Here is an 18,381-nt window from a genome sequence, read left to right as displayed (position 1 = left end):
TTCATGTAAAATGTTCTTTATTAGTTTATAGTGCCTGTATTTAAAAAAAAAAAATTGCTTACCATTTTGTTTTGACAAGTCTTTTAGTTTAACAGATCTCCAGAAGTGGTCTCATTCTTATTTATGTATCATCATTGTGTGAATACACAACTTGACAAATCCTATAAAGTAGTACAGAACTGGTGCTTTAGCAGTCGAGATGAATTAGACCATTGAGGATTCAGCTTGGTGGCTTCATGGGAGAGGTAGTACGTAACTGGCCCTATGAGGTAGATTTAGATTTTGTAATTACTCCCCTGTGTTACGTGGGAGTCAGGTGTCATCACAGGAACTGTAGGTGGTAGAGCAGAAGCATGACGGAAGCCAGGGCCAGGAGAAAAATCAGGAGTGCACTGATGTTGGGAATCTGGGAACGGATAGGTAAATTGGTGGTAGACATCAATTCAGAAACACACAGAGAGTAGCAACTTAAAAATCAGACAAGCAGACATCAGGATAATTATAGATGCTGGATAACAAGACAAGCAGAGTGTCAGATATACTGGATGAAGAACCAGATGGAGGCAGGTACTTCAAGATAGTTAAAAAACTAGAAATTCCTGATTCCTTACCCTTGTCATAGCTCAGTTGCGGAATGCTCTGTATTAGCAAGATTTCAGTCAGGGCTATTGCCTGTGGCTTTTATCCTGCAGTTCAGTGTGGAAAATGTGCACAGATTTCATGCTTGACACTTACTACTTACCTCTCAATAGATCATTGTGCTTGACTTTAACAAAATAAATAGTGTGTTTGAGTGGGGCAAAAAAGTGCCAGAAATTCCCAAGAAGTCATTATGATCACAAACCTATTAGTACTGTCAAATTTATTGAGTACCTATTCTCTGCCAAGCACTCTATTAACCACAATACATAAACTATCTTTGTCCTCACAGCAGTCTTGTGAGAAGGGTACAATTATTATTATTAATTAATTAATTAAATTTTTTTTTTTACAGATAAGAAAACTTATGGGTCAAAATGATTAAGTGACTTACTCCAGGGTACGCAACTGGTTAATGTCACAGTCCAGGTCTTCAAAGTTCATGCTTTTAACCAGTATGCTATTGAAAGGGTAGATCTAGCACCAAGAACATTTTAAGCTCACAAAAACTTTTGGTTTTAAACAGAGGTTTTTATTTTGTTCAGGTAAGAGCAGTCACTTCTGGACCTGGCCTTATGGCTTGTGGGTTATTGGGTATGCCTGCCTGAAATAAAGACTGAGGATGTAGGAGTAAGAACAAATTCCAGTTGGTATAGGGTGGACACGGGCAAGAGGGACAGCATGTAAATGGCCATTCTGAGTAGAGCAGAAAGGAGTGGGTAGAGTAGTAATGAGATTAAGACTAGAAGGCTTGATTTTAGAGTTATATTGTCAAGCCTTGATGCCCATCTAAGGAGTATCAAACTTATCCTGTAACTATTATAAAATACCAGGGCATTTAACTCCCTTGTTGGAAGAATATTATTGTTTTGTGAAGAAAACTGGAAATTTTTAACTGTTTTGTTAACTACTAGAGGCCCAGTGCACGGATTCTTGCATGGGGGTGGTGTCCAGCCAGCCCAGCCCCTATCAGGGCCAGGCCTGTCGCGAGGAGGAGACAGGGAGAAGTTGGCCGGCAAGCCCACCCCAATCATGGCCTGATCGGGGCAGGGTCGGCTGGGGGGAGGGGCCGTGGCAATTGGCCGGCAGGCCCTGCCCCCAAATGGGACTGGGGGAGGGGCCATGGGAGGTTGGCTGGCCAGCCCCACCCCCAATTGGGGTGGTGGGGGCCCACTGGGGGGCAGAGCTGGCTGCGGGGGAGGGGCTGCGGGAGGTTGGCTGGCCAGGCCCACCCCCTGATCAGCCGTTTCTCTGGCCGCAGTGGGCATCATTGATAACCAGTTTCCCCAGCGTTCAGGTCACTGGCTTTTTATATATATAGATAATTAATATGAAAAATTATAATTTATGCAGCTAATTGCAAATTTATTAGTTAAGTTTACTTAAAATTTAAACAAATGAAACAGCATTGTTAAGCTTCAAGGAATGTCGTATTACTTCAGTTTTGACCAGTTTATAGGCAGCAGGTAAAACTTGGAAACCACTGAATAGTACAGTGAAACAAAGAAAGTTATGTTTTCTGGACTTTGGATCCTCTTCGTTTTTGAATGGTATAGGATGCACTGATTTTCAGAAAAAGAGCTGAAAAAGGACAACCCAAATTTAACTTTAACAGGATGTCCTAATTTACAAAAACATTACTCTCAGAGTAATTTTTTATTTTTGATGTTTTGGATTTTTTTAAAAAGTACTTTTGCACTTTAAAAAACATGGTTAGTCTAGAACAAAAGTAAGTTTCTTTACTCTTTCATTTGTTAGTTTGCCTTCCTTTAATATGGGACCTTCCTTCCCTGCTCCCCAAATTATTTTACATTCTACAAAAGATAAAGCATAAAACATTTGAGTCTAGATCTAATGCTTTGTTTTACAATTCCTTTCGCACCGTATTCTTTAGGGAAAACACCCAGTTACTTCCTTGAACTCAAATGCCTGAAGACCTTCACGATTCTCCAATATTTGAAGCTGCCATTTGGTAGCTACTTCTATTTATTATTCCAGAACCCAATTGAATGTTGATTATGTCTTTCAAATCTTGAATTCGTTAAGGATTCAAATGTCAAAATTTTTTGTTGTTGATAATTTTTTGTTGTTGATTTTTCATTTGACTTTTAATGGCACAAACTCAGAATCCATACTTTTAAAAAATTTCTTTACTAGAGGCCCAGTGCACAAAAATTGTGCATGGGGGTGGGGTCCCTCAGCCCGGCCTATACCCGCTCACAATCTGGGGCCCCTGAGGAGATGTCCGACTGCCGGTTTAGGCCCAGTCCCTAAACCGGCAGTCGGACATCCCTCTCACAATCTGGAACCACTGGCTCCTAACCACTCTGCATGACTGCCTCATCGCCCCTAACCACTCTCCTGCCTGCCTGATAGCTCCTAATTCCTCTGTCTGCCTGACTCATCACCCCTAACCACTCTGTCTGCCAGCCTGATCACCCCTAACTGCTCACCTGCCTGCCTGATCACCCCTAACCACTCTGCCTGCCTGATCATTCCTAACTGCCTCTAATATGGCCCCCACCCGCCATGGCAGCGCCTCTGCCTTGCCCCCACCGCCATTGCTTCGTCTGGAATGACGTCCGGAAGGTTGTTCAGCTGTCCAGGCTAATTAGCATATAACACTTTTCTTATTATAGATTGATTTCAGAGAAGAAGGAAGAGAGGGAGAGAGATAGAAACATCAATGATGAGAGAGAATCATTGATTGGCTGCCTCGTGCACGCCCCCCACTGGGGATCAAGCCCGCAACCCAGGCATGTGCCCTTGGCCAGAATCGAACTTGGGACCCTTCAGTCCGCAGGCCGACGCTCTATCCTCTGAGCCAAACTGGCTAGGGCAGAATTCATACATTTCATTTGGGCCTTTGGTGGAAGAGTGGCTGACAAAATGTACTATCTGATTTGGACACAGTTATGATGAAATAGAATTTAGAATATTTAGGGAAATTAAATTTATTTATCAAGGTAATTCATTCTTATTCTGGATATTTTTAAGATGTTTAGATGTTATCTTTGAAGAGTTCCTATTTTTCAAAAATGCTTAAATGTTTTCAACCCCCATCTAAATTTTATGAGTGTCTTGACTTTCTTTGAAAGCAGCCACAATGATGATAATAGCTTCTACATATTTTGTAACTTGTTTTGCTCTACTGTAGATCTTTTGGAGAGAATCTTACTTCATGATACTGTTAAGAAGCGAATGTTGCCGAAACCGGTTTGGCTCAGTGGATAGAGCGTCGGCTTGCGGACTGAAGGGTCCCAGGTTCGATTCCGGTCAAGGGCATGTACCTGGGTTGCGGGCACATCCCCAGTGGGAGATGTGCAGGAGGCAGCTGATCGATGTTTCTCTCTCATCGATGTTTCTAACTCTCTATCTCTCTCCCTTCCTCTCTGTAAAAAATCAATAAAATATTAAAAAAAAAAAAAAAAAGAAGCGAATGTAGGTCATAGGGTTTGACATCCTAATGTAGTTATTTCTCTATCCAGCTTGTCTCCCATTCCACATTTTTGCTGTTTGCATCATTGATCGTTGATGCGAGTACTTCCTACTCTTTATTTCCTGTAGAGCTCTGTGTTGTCTCCTCCTCACAGCGGTATGAAAAAAACGAAAAGTTTATTCTTTTCTTTCCCCATATAATTTTACCCCTCTGTAAATTTTTGAGAGGTCTTTAATGGATTTTTCTTTACCTATGTTTTATTATCTGTTTTGATTTTGACTTTCTTTTTTTAAGCCTCACCTGAAGACATACAGAGAGAGGGAGGGAGAGAGAGAGAGAGAGAGAGAGAGAGAAACATCGATTGGTTGCCTTCCGTACGTGCTCCAACTGGGGATCAAACTGGCAACCCTTCAGCGCACAGGACAACACTCAACCAACTGAGCCACTCCAGCAGGGCTGATTTTGACTTTCTAAGGGTGCTTAAAGAATGCTGTTGAGCAAAAACTTTCAGTGTGCATTTTTAGTTATTCCAGAAAATATATTATGTCAACTTTCAATTAATTACCTTGGGGTTTTGACCAGATTGTAGATTAATTACTTAAATTTTTTAAAAGTGCCGTTGTGAAAAATAAAATGAATGCCAACACAAAGAGAACAACACATTTATTACTGTTTTTTGAAACGAAATAGTATTCTGCATGGGCCTGTTGTGCTTATCTAATGGAGGAATTCTCTTCATCCCTAAACATCAATTAGATATGTTCTTGCCTACTTCACCTACCTTTTAGTTTTTTTTATCATAGGGTAGAGGGGAGGGACACTGAGTCTGATCACCTGTAATTCTAGAATCTTGAGAAGATCTAACATTGTCCTTATAGAAAAACTAGAGGCCCAATGCACGAAATTTGTGCAGGGGGGTGGGGCCCCTCAGCCTGGCCTGCACCCTCTCCAATCCAGGACCCCTCAGGGAATGTCCGGCTGCCAGTTTAGGCCCCATCCCACAGGGTCATCCCTCTTGCAATCCGGGACCACTGGCTCCTAACATCTTGCCTGCCTACTGGCTTGATCGCCGCCTAACCACTCCCCTGCCAGCCTGATGGCCCCCAACTGCCCTCCCCTGCCAGCCTCATAGCCTCCAGCTGCCCTCCCCTGCTGGCCTGATCGCCCCTAACCGCCTCTGCTTTGGCCCCCACTACTGTGGCTTTGTCCGGAAGGAAGTCAGATGGTCAGAAGATGTCCGATCTCCCAGTCTAATTAGTATATTACCCTTTTATTAGTATAGATATACTATCTAGTTAAGACATTTTATTGTATGAGAAATGGACAGTGGACTCAGGAACTTGGAACTGAAAGATTATTTTAAAATTTTAGAATTCAGTGACAAATGCAGAGGTTTTTGTTAGGCAGAAGCCATGGACCTAAATGTTAGGGACTAGGCAGGAGACAAATTTGAGGGGTTGTTGTTTAGGAGATGCTAAGCAAGGGTGGAGAAGAGAATGATTGTTACAGGGAGGGATGGAAGCTACCTACCAAAAACATTGCTTGGTGCTCTGCTTTATTTCTGAGACTTCTGGGTTATTATTTAGTGGGAGAATTTGCTCAGTGGCTAGCCAGTGTTACCTAGCTTTTTATGATACTAAAAAGAGAAAGAATGCAACCAAAAAATAGACAATGGCCATTTTAGCAGAATAATAGCATTTTTGGTCATTTTGCCCCTTGTGTTTCATGTAATGTTTTGTATTTCCAAGCTGTTACATATGTATTGTTTTTACATTTCGGATGACAGTTCTTAGGTGGTAAATGTGTTCCTGAATATTGTGTATAAACTTAAACTTTACATTAAATCATTGTGCTGAATTGTGATTTGAAGCTACTACTTTGGTAACAGTATGGATTTATTTGCTAGTTAGTGTTTGTGTTTTAGATTAATTAATTAGCTATTAATACTTTTTTCCATTACAGGAAAGTAACTTCTGAAACTAATCTCAATCATTATTTTTTCGTCCTCATTGAAACAATTGCTTTTATTAGATTTCTTAGGAGCACCACTATCATACTCTAATGAGGGCCTGAACTTATGAACAATACATTAAGACTAGAAGCTGAATGAAATGGATAGAAAGACATTTCAAAGGAAGAATAAATATAGATGAAATTTAATAACAGTGTGATCAGAAGGAACTAAAGGAGTAAAACTGGTATAGGATAATGGTTTTTAAGCTTTTATTGTGGAGCCCAGATTATCAGATGAAATCTTACATGGAATAACTTCAGTAGTGAACTAAAAAACAAGACAAACAATTCCAAGTGGTTTCCTTGGCTCTTAGTGAGTTAACAGCTATTATCAATACTACTCAGTTTTATTCATCCAAGGAGACAAGGTTAAGTTTTAATGACTAAAGAATTAGCCTCTGTGGAGCAAGTATAGACAAAAATCTTTTTAAAAAGGAATTATACACTTTAATTCATTGAATTGCAGGCTGTATGAATTAAAGCTCAATAATTATTTTTCTTAAAAAGAATACATGATATAAACATTATTTCAGTATAATCTGAAATGGATTCTGCTAAGATGTGTCACAACTGACGGAAAAATGTGTGGAGCAGAAAAAAGTTTAATTGGACTAATTTACAAAGCTTGAGAAAATGTAAATCATTTAAAACATGAATATTTGTTATATTACCTGAGCAGTTTTTTGTGGAAAACATTTGAATATATTATGTGTCATTGGACCCAATAGTGTCAACTGTAAACTTCATTTGCTCTAGGGGATTTACCCATCATTTGTTTTCATTAATGTTTGTCTCTTATGGAAAACTGGATATTCTCTACAGCAGCTTAATAGCTTTGAATTGGTAAAATTTTATTTGGAGTTTTTGAGTGTAGAAAAAGTGTTAAAATTTTTCTGAATGAGAAGAACCACTCTCAACCACTATTATTGAGCACTGAAGAAGGGCTTTGGAAATTAGCTTTTCCTAAAGACTTAAAAATATTTCTCCTCCATTAAGAAGGAGAAAACAGTGCTTACAGTGAAACTTCTACTGTGGTTAAGATATTTTGACAGCTCCTAAGGTTATTGAATCACAAAATGCTGCTTTATACACGTCCCTCATTACAAGTTGCAACAAGAAGTAAAACCTCCATCCCCACACAAATATGGGATAGATATACTTTCTAAGCTCAAACTACAACTTCGATCAGTTTTTGGACCTTGATGCAGGTCCATATTTCAAAATCCATTAAATTGTAATTCCACCTAACCTTCATTTGGAAGTAATTAATCTGCAATGTAATAGCAGGCTAACAGGCAAATATCAAGAGAAGAATCTAATAGACTTCTATAAATGCCTTCCAAGTGATAAATAATTCTTAATTAAAGATACGTTTTTATGGATTGTTTTCAGTACCTGTCTTTTTGACAAGACAATTTCAAAGATAGAATATGTAAAATCTTATGCAGATAAGTATTAGCAGATAAACATTTGCAACTGACAGATGATAGGAACATTAACTTAAAACCCCAATTCGAAAAAATACTACCTCCTCTCATAAAAATAATTTCAGTCTTCTCATTAGGACATTTGTATTCTAAAAAAAAAAATTTTTATTTTGTTACCATCAATCTTATAATTATTGTAGTTTGAATTTCATCAGTAAAAATTTGTGTTTTCTTCCTCGTTATTTAAGTATGTATACAATATCCTTGATTTGACCTCTTGCACACAAACCTTAATATATTTACTATTTGACCCTTTATAAAAAAAAAAAAGTTTGCCAACCCCTGTCAAAGTTTATTTTTTGAATGTTCTCAGTTTTCAGACCTCTGTTTGTTGGTGATCTTGCTATTGATTCTCCCTCCTCTTGGTCACACCTTAGACTACCTTAAATCTTCGTGATTTAAATTTTCTCATTTTCCATGCACTATCCCCTGTCATTCCTGCTCATCCTTCAAATACTTAGCCTTCAACAATCTTTTGTCTCCATGAAAACCTACAATCCAGCGATTCTGCCTCCTTTTCACTATCCTTGTTTTCCTTGTATTTTCATCACTTTCCTTACCCAGTTTAAATTCAGCAGTCTTTGTTTATCATAATCATTCTCGCTTACACACATATCCCTTGCTCGCTCTCTCTCATACATAGTACACACTTGGCTAAATTGCAGCTTTGGGAACTTTAACTCTTTCCGTCTCTGGAATAAAACAAAGCTATGTTGTATTAGGGTCACTTTAAGTAGACCCTAAATGCCTACTGGAAATCACTTGTTTCTAGTTCATTCAGTCTCCCACTCATCTAGATGTGGTCCATATTTTAGCCCATGGGCCAGTTGCAACCTGCTGCCTGTTACTGTAACTGAAATTTTATTGGAACATAGCTATACCCTTTCCTTTATGTAGTACCTATGGCTATTTTCTCTCTACAATAGCAGAGTTGAGTAATTGTGACCAAAGTTGTATGACCCTCAAAGTCTAAAATATTTACTGTCTGATCTTTTACAGAAAAGCTGCCAACCTTTCTTCAAAACATATTTTATATTCTCTCCTTTCCATAAACCTCCAGGATTTTCTTTTACCATCTCACTTTCAGCCTGCTTCCTATTTCACTGAGAAATTGAAATAATCAAAAGGGAACTTCAATAAGTTCCTAGTACCATATTTATTTACCCATGAGTTTTAAAGTTTTGATCTTTTGGAGGATAATGGGCTAATACTGATTTGTTTTATTATGCAAAATAACTGACGATTTTTCCTTATGATGCTTTGTATAGATAATGCATATAGTTTATATTTTCAGTAGCTTTTTCATCTTAAAGGAACTATGTTTTGTTGACTTTAGACTTTTTTCCATTATTTTAAATTAAGGTGTAATTTACATACAGTAAGCTTTACCATTTTTAATGTATATGCTATGTATTCATACACTGTTTACAAATATAAAGTTGGTTCTGGGTTATGAATAGTCAGACCAATGAAACAGAATAGAAAGTCTAGAAATTGACCCATGGAACTTATTAGTGTATGATTATGATAAAAAATGGGATTAAGAAAAGATCACCTCATAAGTGGGTTAGGAAAACTGTGGATAGCCATATGGGAAAATAAACTATTATCTGTACCTCACATTCTCTCTGAGGATGAACTCCAGATGTATCAGATTTAATGTAAAAAATGAAGCTATAAATGTGTGGGCAAATTAGAATGGGAAATATCTTTCTAAATAACACTCAAAATCTAATATCCATAAAAGAAAAGATTGATAAATTCAACTACTTAATAAGTAAAACCCCTGGCAGCCAAACAACTCCACCCCCACTCTGAAAAAGGCCACTCTTGTGCAGATGGGGCGCTGGTCCTCGCACATCCCACAGCAGCTACACCATTTTGTCTTTCACTTTCTTGATAGTTTCCTTTGAAGCACAAATGTTTTTAATTTTGATGAAATAACATCCTACTTATTTTTGCTTGGTTGCTTGTGCTTTTGGTGCCATATCTAAGAAATCATTGCCTAACCCAAGGTCAAGTTTTATTTAATAGTTTTAGTTCTCACATCTGTGTCTGTGATCCATTTTGAGTTAACTGTGTGTATGAGGTGAGGTAGAGGTCCCACTCCATTCCTTTGTATGTGGGTATCAGATTGTACCAGTATCATTGTTGAAAAAACTCTTATTTTCCCATTGAAGTGCCTTGGTACCTCTGTGGTTTTAGAAGTAAAACTTAATTTCAGATCTCCATAGTAATGGTTCCTTATAGCTAAGGATTCTTCATGAGATTTTTAAAACGTGTGTGTGCATGTGTGTCCAGTTTAACAGTGCTCATTTAATTCATTCCCAAAGGGACATCAGAAATTCTGGTTTGAGTTGAGAAAAAAGAGAATCAGACTTTACTTTTGAGACAGTGTCTAAGCTAAGCTCTTCTTATGTTTTAGTAAATTAGATTTTTAAGAGTATTTTCCTAGGATTCCAATTCCATTTAACCACAAGTATATTTTTAAACAATGTAAAATTAAAATGGTTGTACCCAAGAAATGTATTGGACTATGTATGGGTAACATTTCCTTTTTCAAAAATTCTTTTAAAATATTGTTTTGTATGATTGAGAAAAGGATTAGAAACATAAGCCACTCACTGAAAGAGTGTTCATATTGCTATAAGTTCCTGGTTCTACTGGTCTCCATGGAAAAGAGTATGTTATATATGCACATAATTGAAAGGCAGGGAAATTGAGTATGTCTGCTTTAGGTTTTTCTTTTCAATGGCATAGCCAATCTCTTTCATTTTTATAAAGCAAAATATTATTTGAAAAATTTAATGGGACAGTATCTTTATTATAGGGGAGACTTTTTATCAGTTAAAAAGAGCCAAGTGTGACAGCTCTCAAAAGCCATTTATTTAGAGAGTCTTGTATTAAAATAATTTGTTAGTTTACAGTATTTGTTTTGTTGTAAACTTTCTATATCATGTACTAGGTGAAAAGCCATTTCGCTGTGATGAATGTGGTATGAGATTCATACAAAAATATCATATGGAAAGGCATAAGAGAACTCATAGTGGAGAAAAACCTTACCAGTGTGAATACTGTTTACAGGTAAGAGGTGGTTTAAAATTCTTCTTTAAAATTGATTTTTAGACAGCAAAGAAGGGGGAGGGGAGGAGGGAGAAAGGGATATATATATAGAGAGAGAGAGGGGGGGGGGGGCTGGGCTGAAATTCTTTTTTAAAAATCCACTTTATTGAGATATGATTGACACTTGAAAATTCTTCTATCCTAAATTAAATTATAAAATAATTCTAATAAATTAAAAACTGTTACTACTAGATCTACTTGAAGAACTTCCTAACTGTTGTTGATTAAATTTTTATAGATGATTGGCTCAGCAAAATTAGTTTGGAATTGCTTGTATTAATATACTTACGTCTATCTTTATATTAATTGCTTTTTTCTTTTCTTTTCTTTTCTTTTCTTGGTTGGCCAAAAACACAAACTAAAACAAAAAACTCACTACCAAACTCTGAATTCAACAGTATTTTTCCAGAACAGATCGTGTATTGAAACATAAACGTATGTGCCATGAAAATCATGACAAAAAACTGAACAGATGTGCTATCAAAGGTGGCCTTCTGACATCTGAGGAAGATTCTGGCTTTTCTACATCACCGAAAGATAACTCACTGCCAAAAAAGAAAAGGCAGAAAACTGAGAAAAAATCTGGGATGGACAAAGAGAGTGCTTTGGACAAATCTGATCTGAAGAAAGACAAAAATGATTATTTGCCTCTTTATTCTTCAAGTACTAAAGTAAAAGACGAGTATATGGTAGCAGAGTATGCTGTTGAAATGCCACATTCTTCCGTTGGGGGATCGCATTTAGAAGATGCATCAGGAGAAATACATCCACCTAAGTTGGTTCTCAAAAAAATTAACAGTAAGAGAAGTCTGAAACAGCCACTGGAGCAAAATCAAACAATTTCACCTTTATCCACATATGAGGAGAGCAAAGTTTCAAAGTATGCCTTTGAACTTGTGGATAAACAAGCTTTACTGGACTCAGAGGGCAATGCTGACATTGATCAGGTTGATAATTTACAAGAGGGTCCCAGTAAACCTGTGCATAGCAGCACTAATTATGATGATGCCATGCAGTTTTTGAAGAAGAAGCGATACCTTCAAGCAGCAAGTAACAGTAGTAGGGAGTATGCGCTGAATGTGGGTACCATTGCCTCTCAGCCTTCTGTAACACAAGCAGCTGTGGCAAGTGTCATCGATGAAAGTACCACAGCATCCATATTAGATACACAGGCACTGAATGTGGAGATTAAGAGTAATCATGACAAAAATGTTATTCCGGATGAGGTACTACAGACCCTTTTGGATCATTATTCCCATAAAGCTAATGGACAGCATGAGATATCATTCAGTGTTTCGGACACAGAGGTGACTTCTAGCATATCAATAAATTCTTCAGAAGTACCTGAGGTCACCCAGTCAGAGAATGTTGGATCAAGCTCCCAAGCATCCTCATCAGATAAAGCCAACATGTTGCAGGAATATTCAAAGTTTCTGCAGCAGGCTTTGGACAGAACTAGCCAAAATGATGCCTATTTGAATAGCCCGAGCCTTAACTTTGTGACTGATAACCAGACCCTTCCAAGTCAGCCAGCATTCTCTTCCATAGACAAGCAAGTCTATGCAGCCATGCCCATCAATAGCTTTCGATCAGGAATGAATTCTCCACTAAGAACAACTCCAGATAAGTCCCACTTTGGACTAATAGTTGGTGATTCACAGCACTCGTTTCCCTTTTCAGGTGATGAGACAAACCATGCTTCTGCCACATCAACACAGGACTTTTTGGATCAAGTGACTTCTCAGAAGAAAGCTGAGGCTCAGCCTGTCCACCAAGCTTACCAAATGAGCTCCTTTGAACAGCCCTTCCGTGCTCCATATCACGGATCAAGAGCTGGAATAGCTACTCAATTTAGCACTGCCAATGGACAGGTGAACCTTCGGGGACCAGGGACAAGTGCTGAATTTCCCGAATTTCCCTTGGTGAATGTAAATGATAGAGCTGGGATGACATCCTCACCTGATGCCACAACTGGCCAGACTTTTGGCTAAAAAAAAAAAAAAAAAAGTGTGTAAATAATACTGGCACTTTAGAACAGAATAATCAAGAGTGGGGTTACTCTGTGTAAAATGGAGTGCTGTACAGATTTAAGAGCAATGCGATATAACAAGTTAAGCTGATATGAATAGCAAGATAAACCAATAACTTTTGTTTGGTTAGTCAGCATTCTTTGAACTGCCTTACATGTTGTCACCTTTATAGAAGCAATGCATTACTTGTTTTAGATCAGAAACTTGCTATTCCACCTACACCACATTTAAAAGGAAAAAAAAAAAAAAAAGACTTTCGCACAATTGTTTCCTAACTGATAACATTGTACATTCTTAGGAGATTAGTAATTGTGTGAAATTTATTCATACTGTTTAAGTTTTTCAGCATAGTCATTGCACTTCAGCAGGGAATTTGATTATACTTTACAGAGTGAACTCAAACGTTTAAATGTCAAGAGATTATGGCGTAAATAAATTAGTGTGTCCTGTGGGGGGAAAAGAAACCAGGAAACCACCCTTTTAAAAAGAATGACATGCCATATACCCTTGATTTTTATTTTGCATTATATTGACATGTTGTTGTTTTTTTTTTTTTTTTAAGGAAAAAAGTAATAAAAATCTGATAGTCTAAGACTCCACTATTTAAAAGCCTAGTTACTTTTAAAATATGCATACTTTCAAAAGTTTTACCAAAATACATAATGTTTGAAGCATTCACTTCTATGGAAGTATGCATATTGGTGTCAGTTTCTTTGTACAGTTGTACCTAGATATTTTTTATGATTTTTCATGTGCAGGTATCAAGATTTTGAAGTTTTAGTAAGAAGATATTCTGTAGATTACATTCCCAAGAACATAATGCTTATACAAATGTATATTCCACGTTTTAAAACTTAATTGTATTTTACTTTACATATACACTTCAGTTAACATAGAGCACTTAGAATCTATTTGGTATTTTTGATTTCTCAAAATAAAAAAAGATTTAGATTTTTAGGTTTGATATGGTTGTGTCATAATCATCTCATAATTGACAATTTTAATTTTTGGCAATAAAAGGAAATTGGGTATCTTTGGAACTGTAAAACTTGGTTTAATCCTTTTCTCTCTAGAATCTTTATAGATTGGATAATTAAACAGTATCCAGAGGAACTAAAGAAATGGGCATTTTAATTGCTTATTTTATCTTGAGTTAATTTTTAATGAACACTGTTCATTATTATTTTACAAACCAAAAGTGTTTACTAATTCTAGTAACTACAGTTTCTTTTTCAGCTAGATGAGTGATCGGAAACTTTTTGTTGCATTTCAAAATCTAAATAAACTACAGACTTTATCCTTATACTATGAATGTTTTATTTTTAATACTTTGTCTTAAAATAATACAGCATGGTACAATAAATAGTGCTTTTATATATACATATATACTTTTCTGAAGAATGATGGTTTGAGTTACACTTTGGACAGTTTTAATTTTTGGAAAATAACATTAGTTTTATAGATTCTATTATCCTATTTGTTCCAACTTTTCATTTTCTTTAAAGAAGTTTTCGCCATCTTTGCATAACCCACATACTGACATAGTACCAGTAGCCATCTTTGTCATAATGCACATACTGATAGAGTACCAATGATAATCTAAAATTAATAGCCTTGGAAAATGAAACTTTATTGTTGTTAATTTCCATTTTAACTTTTATATTGGCCCTATAGGTCTATAGTCTTTGTTTCAGTATAGAATGTTATACATTTAAATTATTTTTTCTTCTATTTAATATTATCCCAAGACTGTTCTCATAAAGAAAGGGAGCAAAGAAATATCCACCATAAATATATTTTCAGTTATTTTGAACATATTGGTGTTTTTATAATAAGGACTATAAATTATCTTTAATGTGGTTTCCTCTACACTTTGGTTATTAAGCTTTGCTTGAAATACTCATTTTTCCACTTGACAGCTTTCTTTGCTGGCAGATTTTTCAAGACTTCTTTGAAGTAGATATTTAAAATGTTCTGCCATTATTGACTCTTAAAAATGGTGTGTGTTGTGTTGCACATCACAGTCGCAGGAAAGCTTCATTCAGGTGAGATGGTGCAAATGGAACTGCTCTCCCTAGATAGGATTGGTCTTTTCTTACAGGACTACTTGATGATAGTAGGCATTTATTTCCTGAGTTATTTTTTGAGCCTGATCAAATTTTTGATCTTTTGAGAACTTGATGTAGTTCTTGGTGCAGTATAAAGATTTTTGTTAGTTTGTTTTAACAGCAGCACAGTTTTTAGAATGTGACTCTACTGCTGAGCAGTTAGGGTAAGCTAACGAAGAAAGGCCTTTGAAAATGGGAGTTAAGCAAGCAGAATTTCAGGTTTTGCATTCCTGTGTTCAACACATTTCTTTAAATCTGTATAATAGCAGACATTTCTACCACATTATAAACATTTTTGCAATAAGTGATACTTGGCATAACTGACTGACTTTAAGTATAGTTATTCTCTTACTGTGAAATTCTGAATGCCTACCAGAGTTACCTTGTCCTATTATCACATGGTAAACATCTCAGCATTGTGGGTTTCCCAATTTGGTTTAGAAAGTTACTTAATTTTTATCTGGGCAATTAGCAGAGAAAGCAAGTAGCCTTTTGTGCTGCTTTAGATCAGAATATCGAGGATATGAGATATCCTTTTGCAGTTTGTGTTTCTCATTACTTTCAGTGAGCAAATTGTTCTTTTGAAACGTGCTTTTACCCCCTCCAACCTTTGGTCAGTGTGAATGAGGTGCTTTTTCACTTAGGACCTGCATTTGAAGATTGGAAACAGATTGCATTAGATGAGGTAATATCTCTTGCACATATTCTAAAAGTATTTTGTGTTTTTTTTAACTTATTGCACACATTTTGTTTGGTTCAGACTATTTGAGTAGCTATTTTGGACCTACCTGCAAGTTTTCTACTTGATGCCATAAAATCCATCCTTTTAGCTCTGGCTGAGGACTGTCAGTGGTCGGGTCCTTTTCTCTTGGAGAGAAAGGCTAAAGGCTGTGCTCAGGGGAGGTTTTCATTTCCACAGGTGAGAGAAACGTGAAGTGCCAGCTAGGTTAGATCTTTTGCCACTTGTTTCATTTTATTAATTTGGGCTTTTAAAGGGCTGTTTAAAAACAAAAACAAACGCCGGGAAACTTTAAAAGTAGGCATTACTGTAATGCTACATTTCTTAGACTTAGAACGTTTTAAACTAGAACTCGTTTTGTCACAGTATATTTACTTGAAGCACTATTATAATCAGTGAGAAACTTTTTGACTCTGCAATTTAATTTAAACTTTTTCCGTTTCAAATTACTTTATTTCAGGGAAATAATTTTCCAGTTGTTTTTGCTATCTTCTGCAAATAAAAACCGTATGTTTCCTTTATTCACTTAAACTTTGGTAGGAAACAAACTAAAGCAGACAAACATTTCTTGTTATGTTTGTTGCTTTCTTTAATCCAATGGATAAAAAAGTAAAACCCTGTAAACATTATTTTATTTTTTTATGCAATACCATGCTGTAAATATGGTTCATCAAATAAGGATGTACCTATGATTGAATCTTTAATTCTGCACAGTTAGAGTTTATATATAAACGTGTCTTGACAATCAAGGACTTTATGTGTCTTCCTTTATGATGTTTATTAATGTTATGCATTCCATTTGTTTTGAAGTGAGTACCAATGTGCTAATTTGTATTGTCTGAAAGTATGTAATGTTTTTACAGCTTGTTTTTAAGAATCTGTAAATATGTACAAACAAATCACAGTACTCTTTATGTTAGAAGGCATATGATGTTGTACTGTATGTAAGCAATAATACATAGCAGTGCTAACTTTACAAGTAGCATCAGGAAAGTTCTAAAAAGCATTTCAGAGTTATTGATTATCCTTATTTCATTTAATAATGATTATCTTTAATCAGTTTTTATAAACAAATTCCATTGTTCCTCCTATTGGAACGTAACACTGTTTACACAGCATAATTGAAGTTGCAGGGGAGACAGGCTAAATCTGACTTCATCTGTACTCACTTTCACTAAGCATTGAATGGCCTTACCACTCTTCTGCAAGATGGAGGAAGACCGCAAAACTTAGTGCCCATCACACTGAAGGAAGGGGGTGTGTTGTATTTTTTTTTCCTGCTTCTGTACTGCTACCTAACGTGGTTTGCTTTGAATTTTAATATTTGTTTTTCTGTTTTAGATTCAAGCCCATAAGTTTTGAGGTGACTTCAGCTCCATTGTGAAATAGTTCTCTTCATATTTCATATCTACATTTCAATAATTCTAAACTTTCTACTTTGATTTTTAGATACTTATTTTTCAAGCTTGATTTCTCAGCTGATCAGATGAACTTATTCAACTTAAATAACAAAGGAAGACAAACCTATTATAGTTTGAATTCAGTAGATATTATACTGTACAGAACAGCTAACTATTTGAACACACACATCACTGCTTTAGAAATAAAACCGCCAATTTTTAAATGTATATGACCTACATTTTATAGGAGAAATGTTTTTAAATGCTAGTCATTTATATAAATGTGCTTTGAAGGATTTGCTAGTTCACTTCTGTCACTTTTTAGTACACTGGTATCTTTTATATGTAATGTATGCTTTTTATTGTAGCAGAGCATTTCAGTAGAAAGAATTTTGCAACAATATGGGGGAAATTTTTCATTGTTGGATTTGAATTATACTGGATTTTATCTGTGTAGTCTTGTCTTCATTTTAATGCTGTCTGGAAGGGAACTTGGTATCCAAATAAAGCAGGTAACCTCATTTTACTTAAAGGGCATACTGTGTAGTGCTGAATTTAACCTGGAAATCTAATGATTTTGAAGAGAAAAACAAGTTTATAACAATTGTACAGAAGAAATTAAATGTGTGATGGAAATCCTGATGGTGAAGCACGTTGAATTTTCTTATATAGTGTTATTTTCCTGGGATCCCCTATGCCTTCTTTGTATTTCAACTAATAAAGGAAAAACCCTGTCATTGAAACTGGTAGGATAATAGGATATTCTGATTATACAGTATTACTATTCCTATCTCATTTTCTGACCCTTTCTCAATCACTGTAAATTTTTATTTTTTATTTCCTGTTGATAATTAAACATGTACATAATATAGACACTGTTGTATAAAACTGAATGAACTGAGTTGCTATGCTCAAATGGGTAACTAAATGGAAATATGGATACTGAGAGTTCGTAAAATGCCAGAACAAATTTACAGGGAAAAGGGAGGTGTCATGTGTCCTGGGAAAGTCACAGCAAGTGTTTCTTTTGACGCTCTGCGAAATAAATGTGAAAGAATCAACTACAAACTTACTATCTGACACAAATGGATCTTTCCTTCCCCCAAATACATGAGCGCACTAAATTTCAAAATCTACTCAGGTGAAAATTGCTTTGCAATGAATCTTATCACATTGAAATTTTCACTGTTAAAAAGATATTTGTGATATTTTTAAATACAAACTTTCATATCAGTAGTCAGCAGCCTGACAATTGAAATTCGGTAAGTCAGTATATTTTAAAATACATTTTACCCTCCAAATAGAATTGTTTTTAAACAATTGGGAGGGCTTTTTTGTTTAAATGTATTTTTTATTGTTATTGTAAAAATAAAATCTTGCTTGACCTCACATTATGCCATGAA

At 35.9% G+C, this 18,381-nt stretch overlaps 1 protein-coding gene across 9 annotated transcripts in view; it reads left to right on the top strand.

The window, feature by feature from the left end:
* The window catches only part of ZNF148 (zinc finger protein 148), a 139,131-nt gene extending 120,750 nt beyond the window's left edge, over positions 1 to 18,381 (top strand). For all 9 annotated transcript variants that reach the window (XM_070406405.1, XM_070406404.1, XM_070406407.1 and 6 more), the window contains 2 exons: positions 10,544 to 10,662; positions 11,100 to 18,381. In XM_070406405.1, coding sequence (XP_070262506.1) covers positions 10,544 to 10,662; positions 11,100 to 12,692 — 1,712 coding nt within the window. In that variant the 3' untranslated portion in view covers positions 12,693 to 18,381. The remainder of the gene's footprint in view (positions 1 to 10,543; positions 10,663 to 11,099) is intronic.

This window comes from Myotis yumanensis, unplaced genomic scaffold (genome assembly GCF_028538775.1).
Source record: "Myotis yumanensis isolate MYYU_CA2020_CCGP unplaced genomic scaffold, mMyoYum1.0.hap1 SCAF_2, whole genome shotgun sequence".
Lineage (NCBI taxonomy): Eukaryota > Metazoa > Chordata > Mammalia > Chiroptera > Vespertilionidae > Myotis > Myotis yumanensis.
Note: the sequence above shows the minus strand (reverse complement) of the source record. Positions and strands in the feature narration are given on the sequence as shown.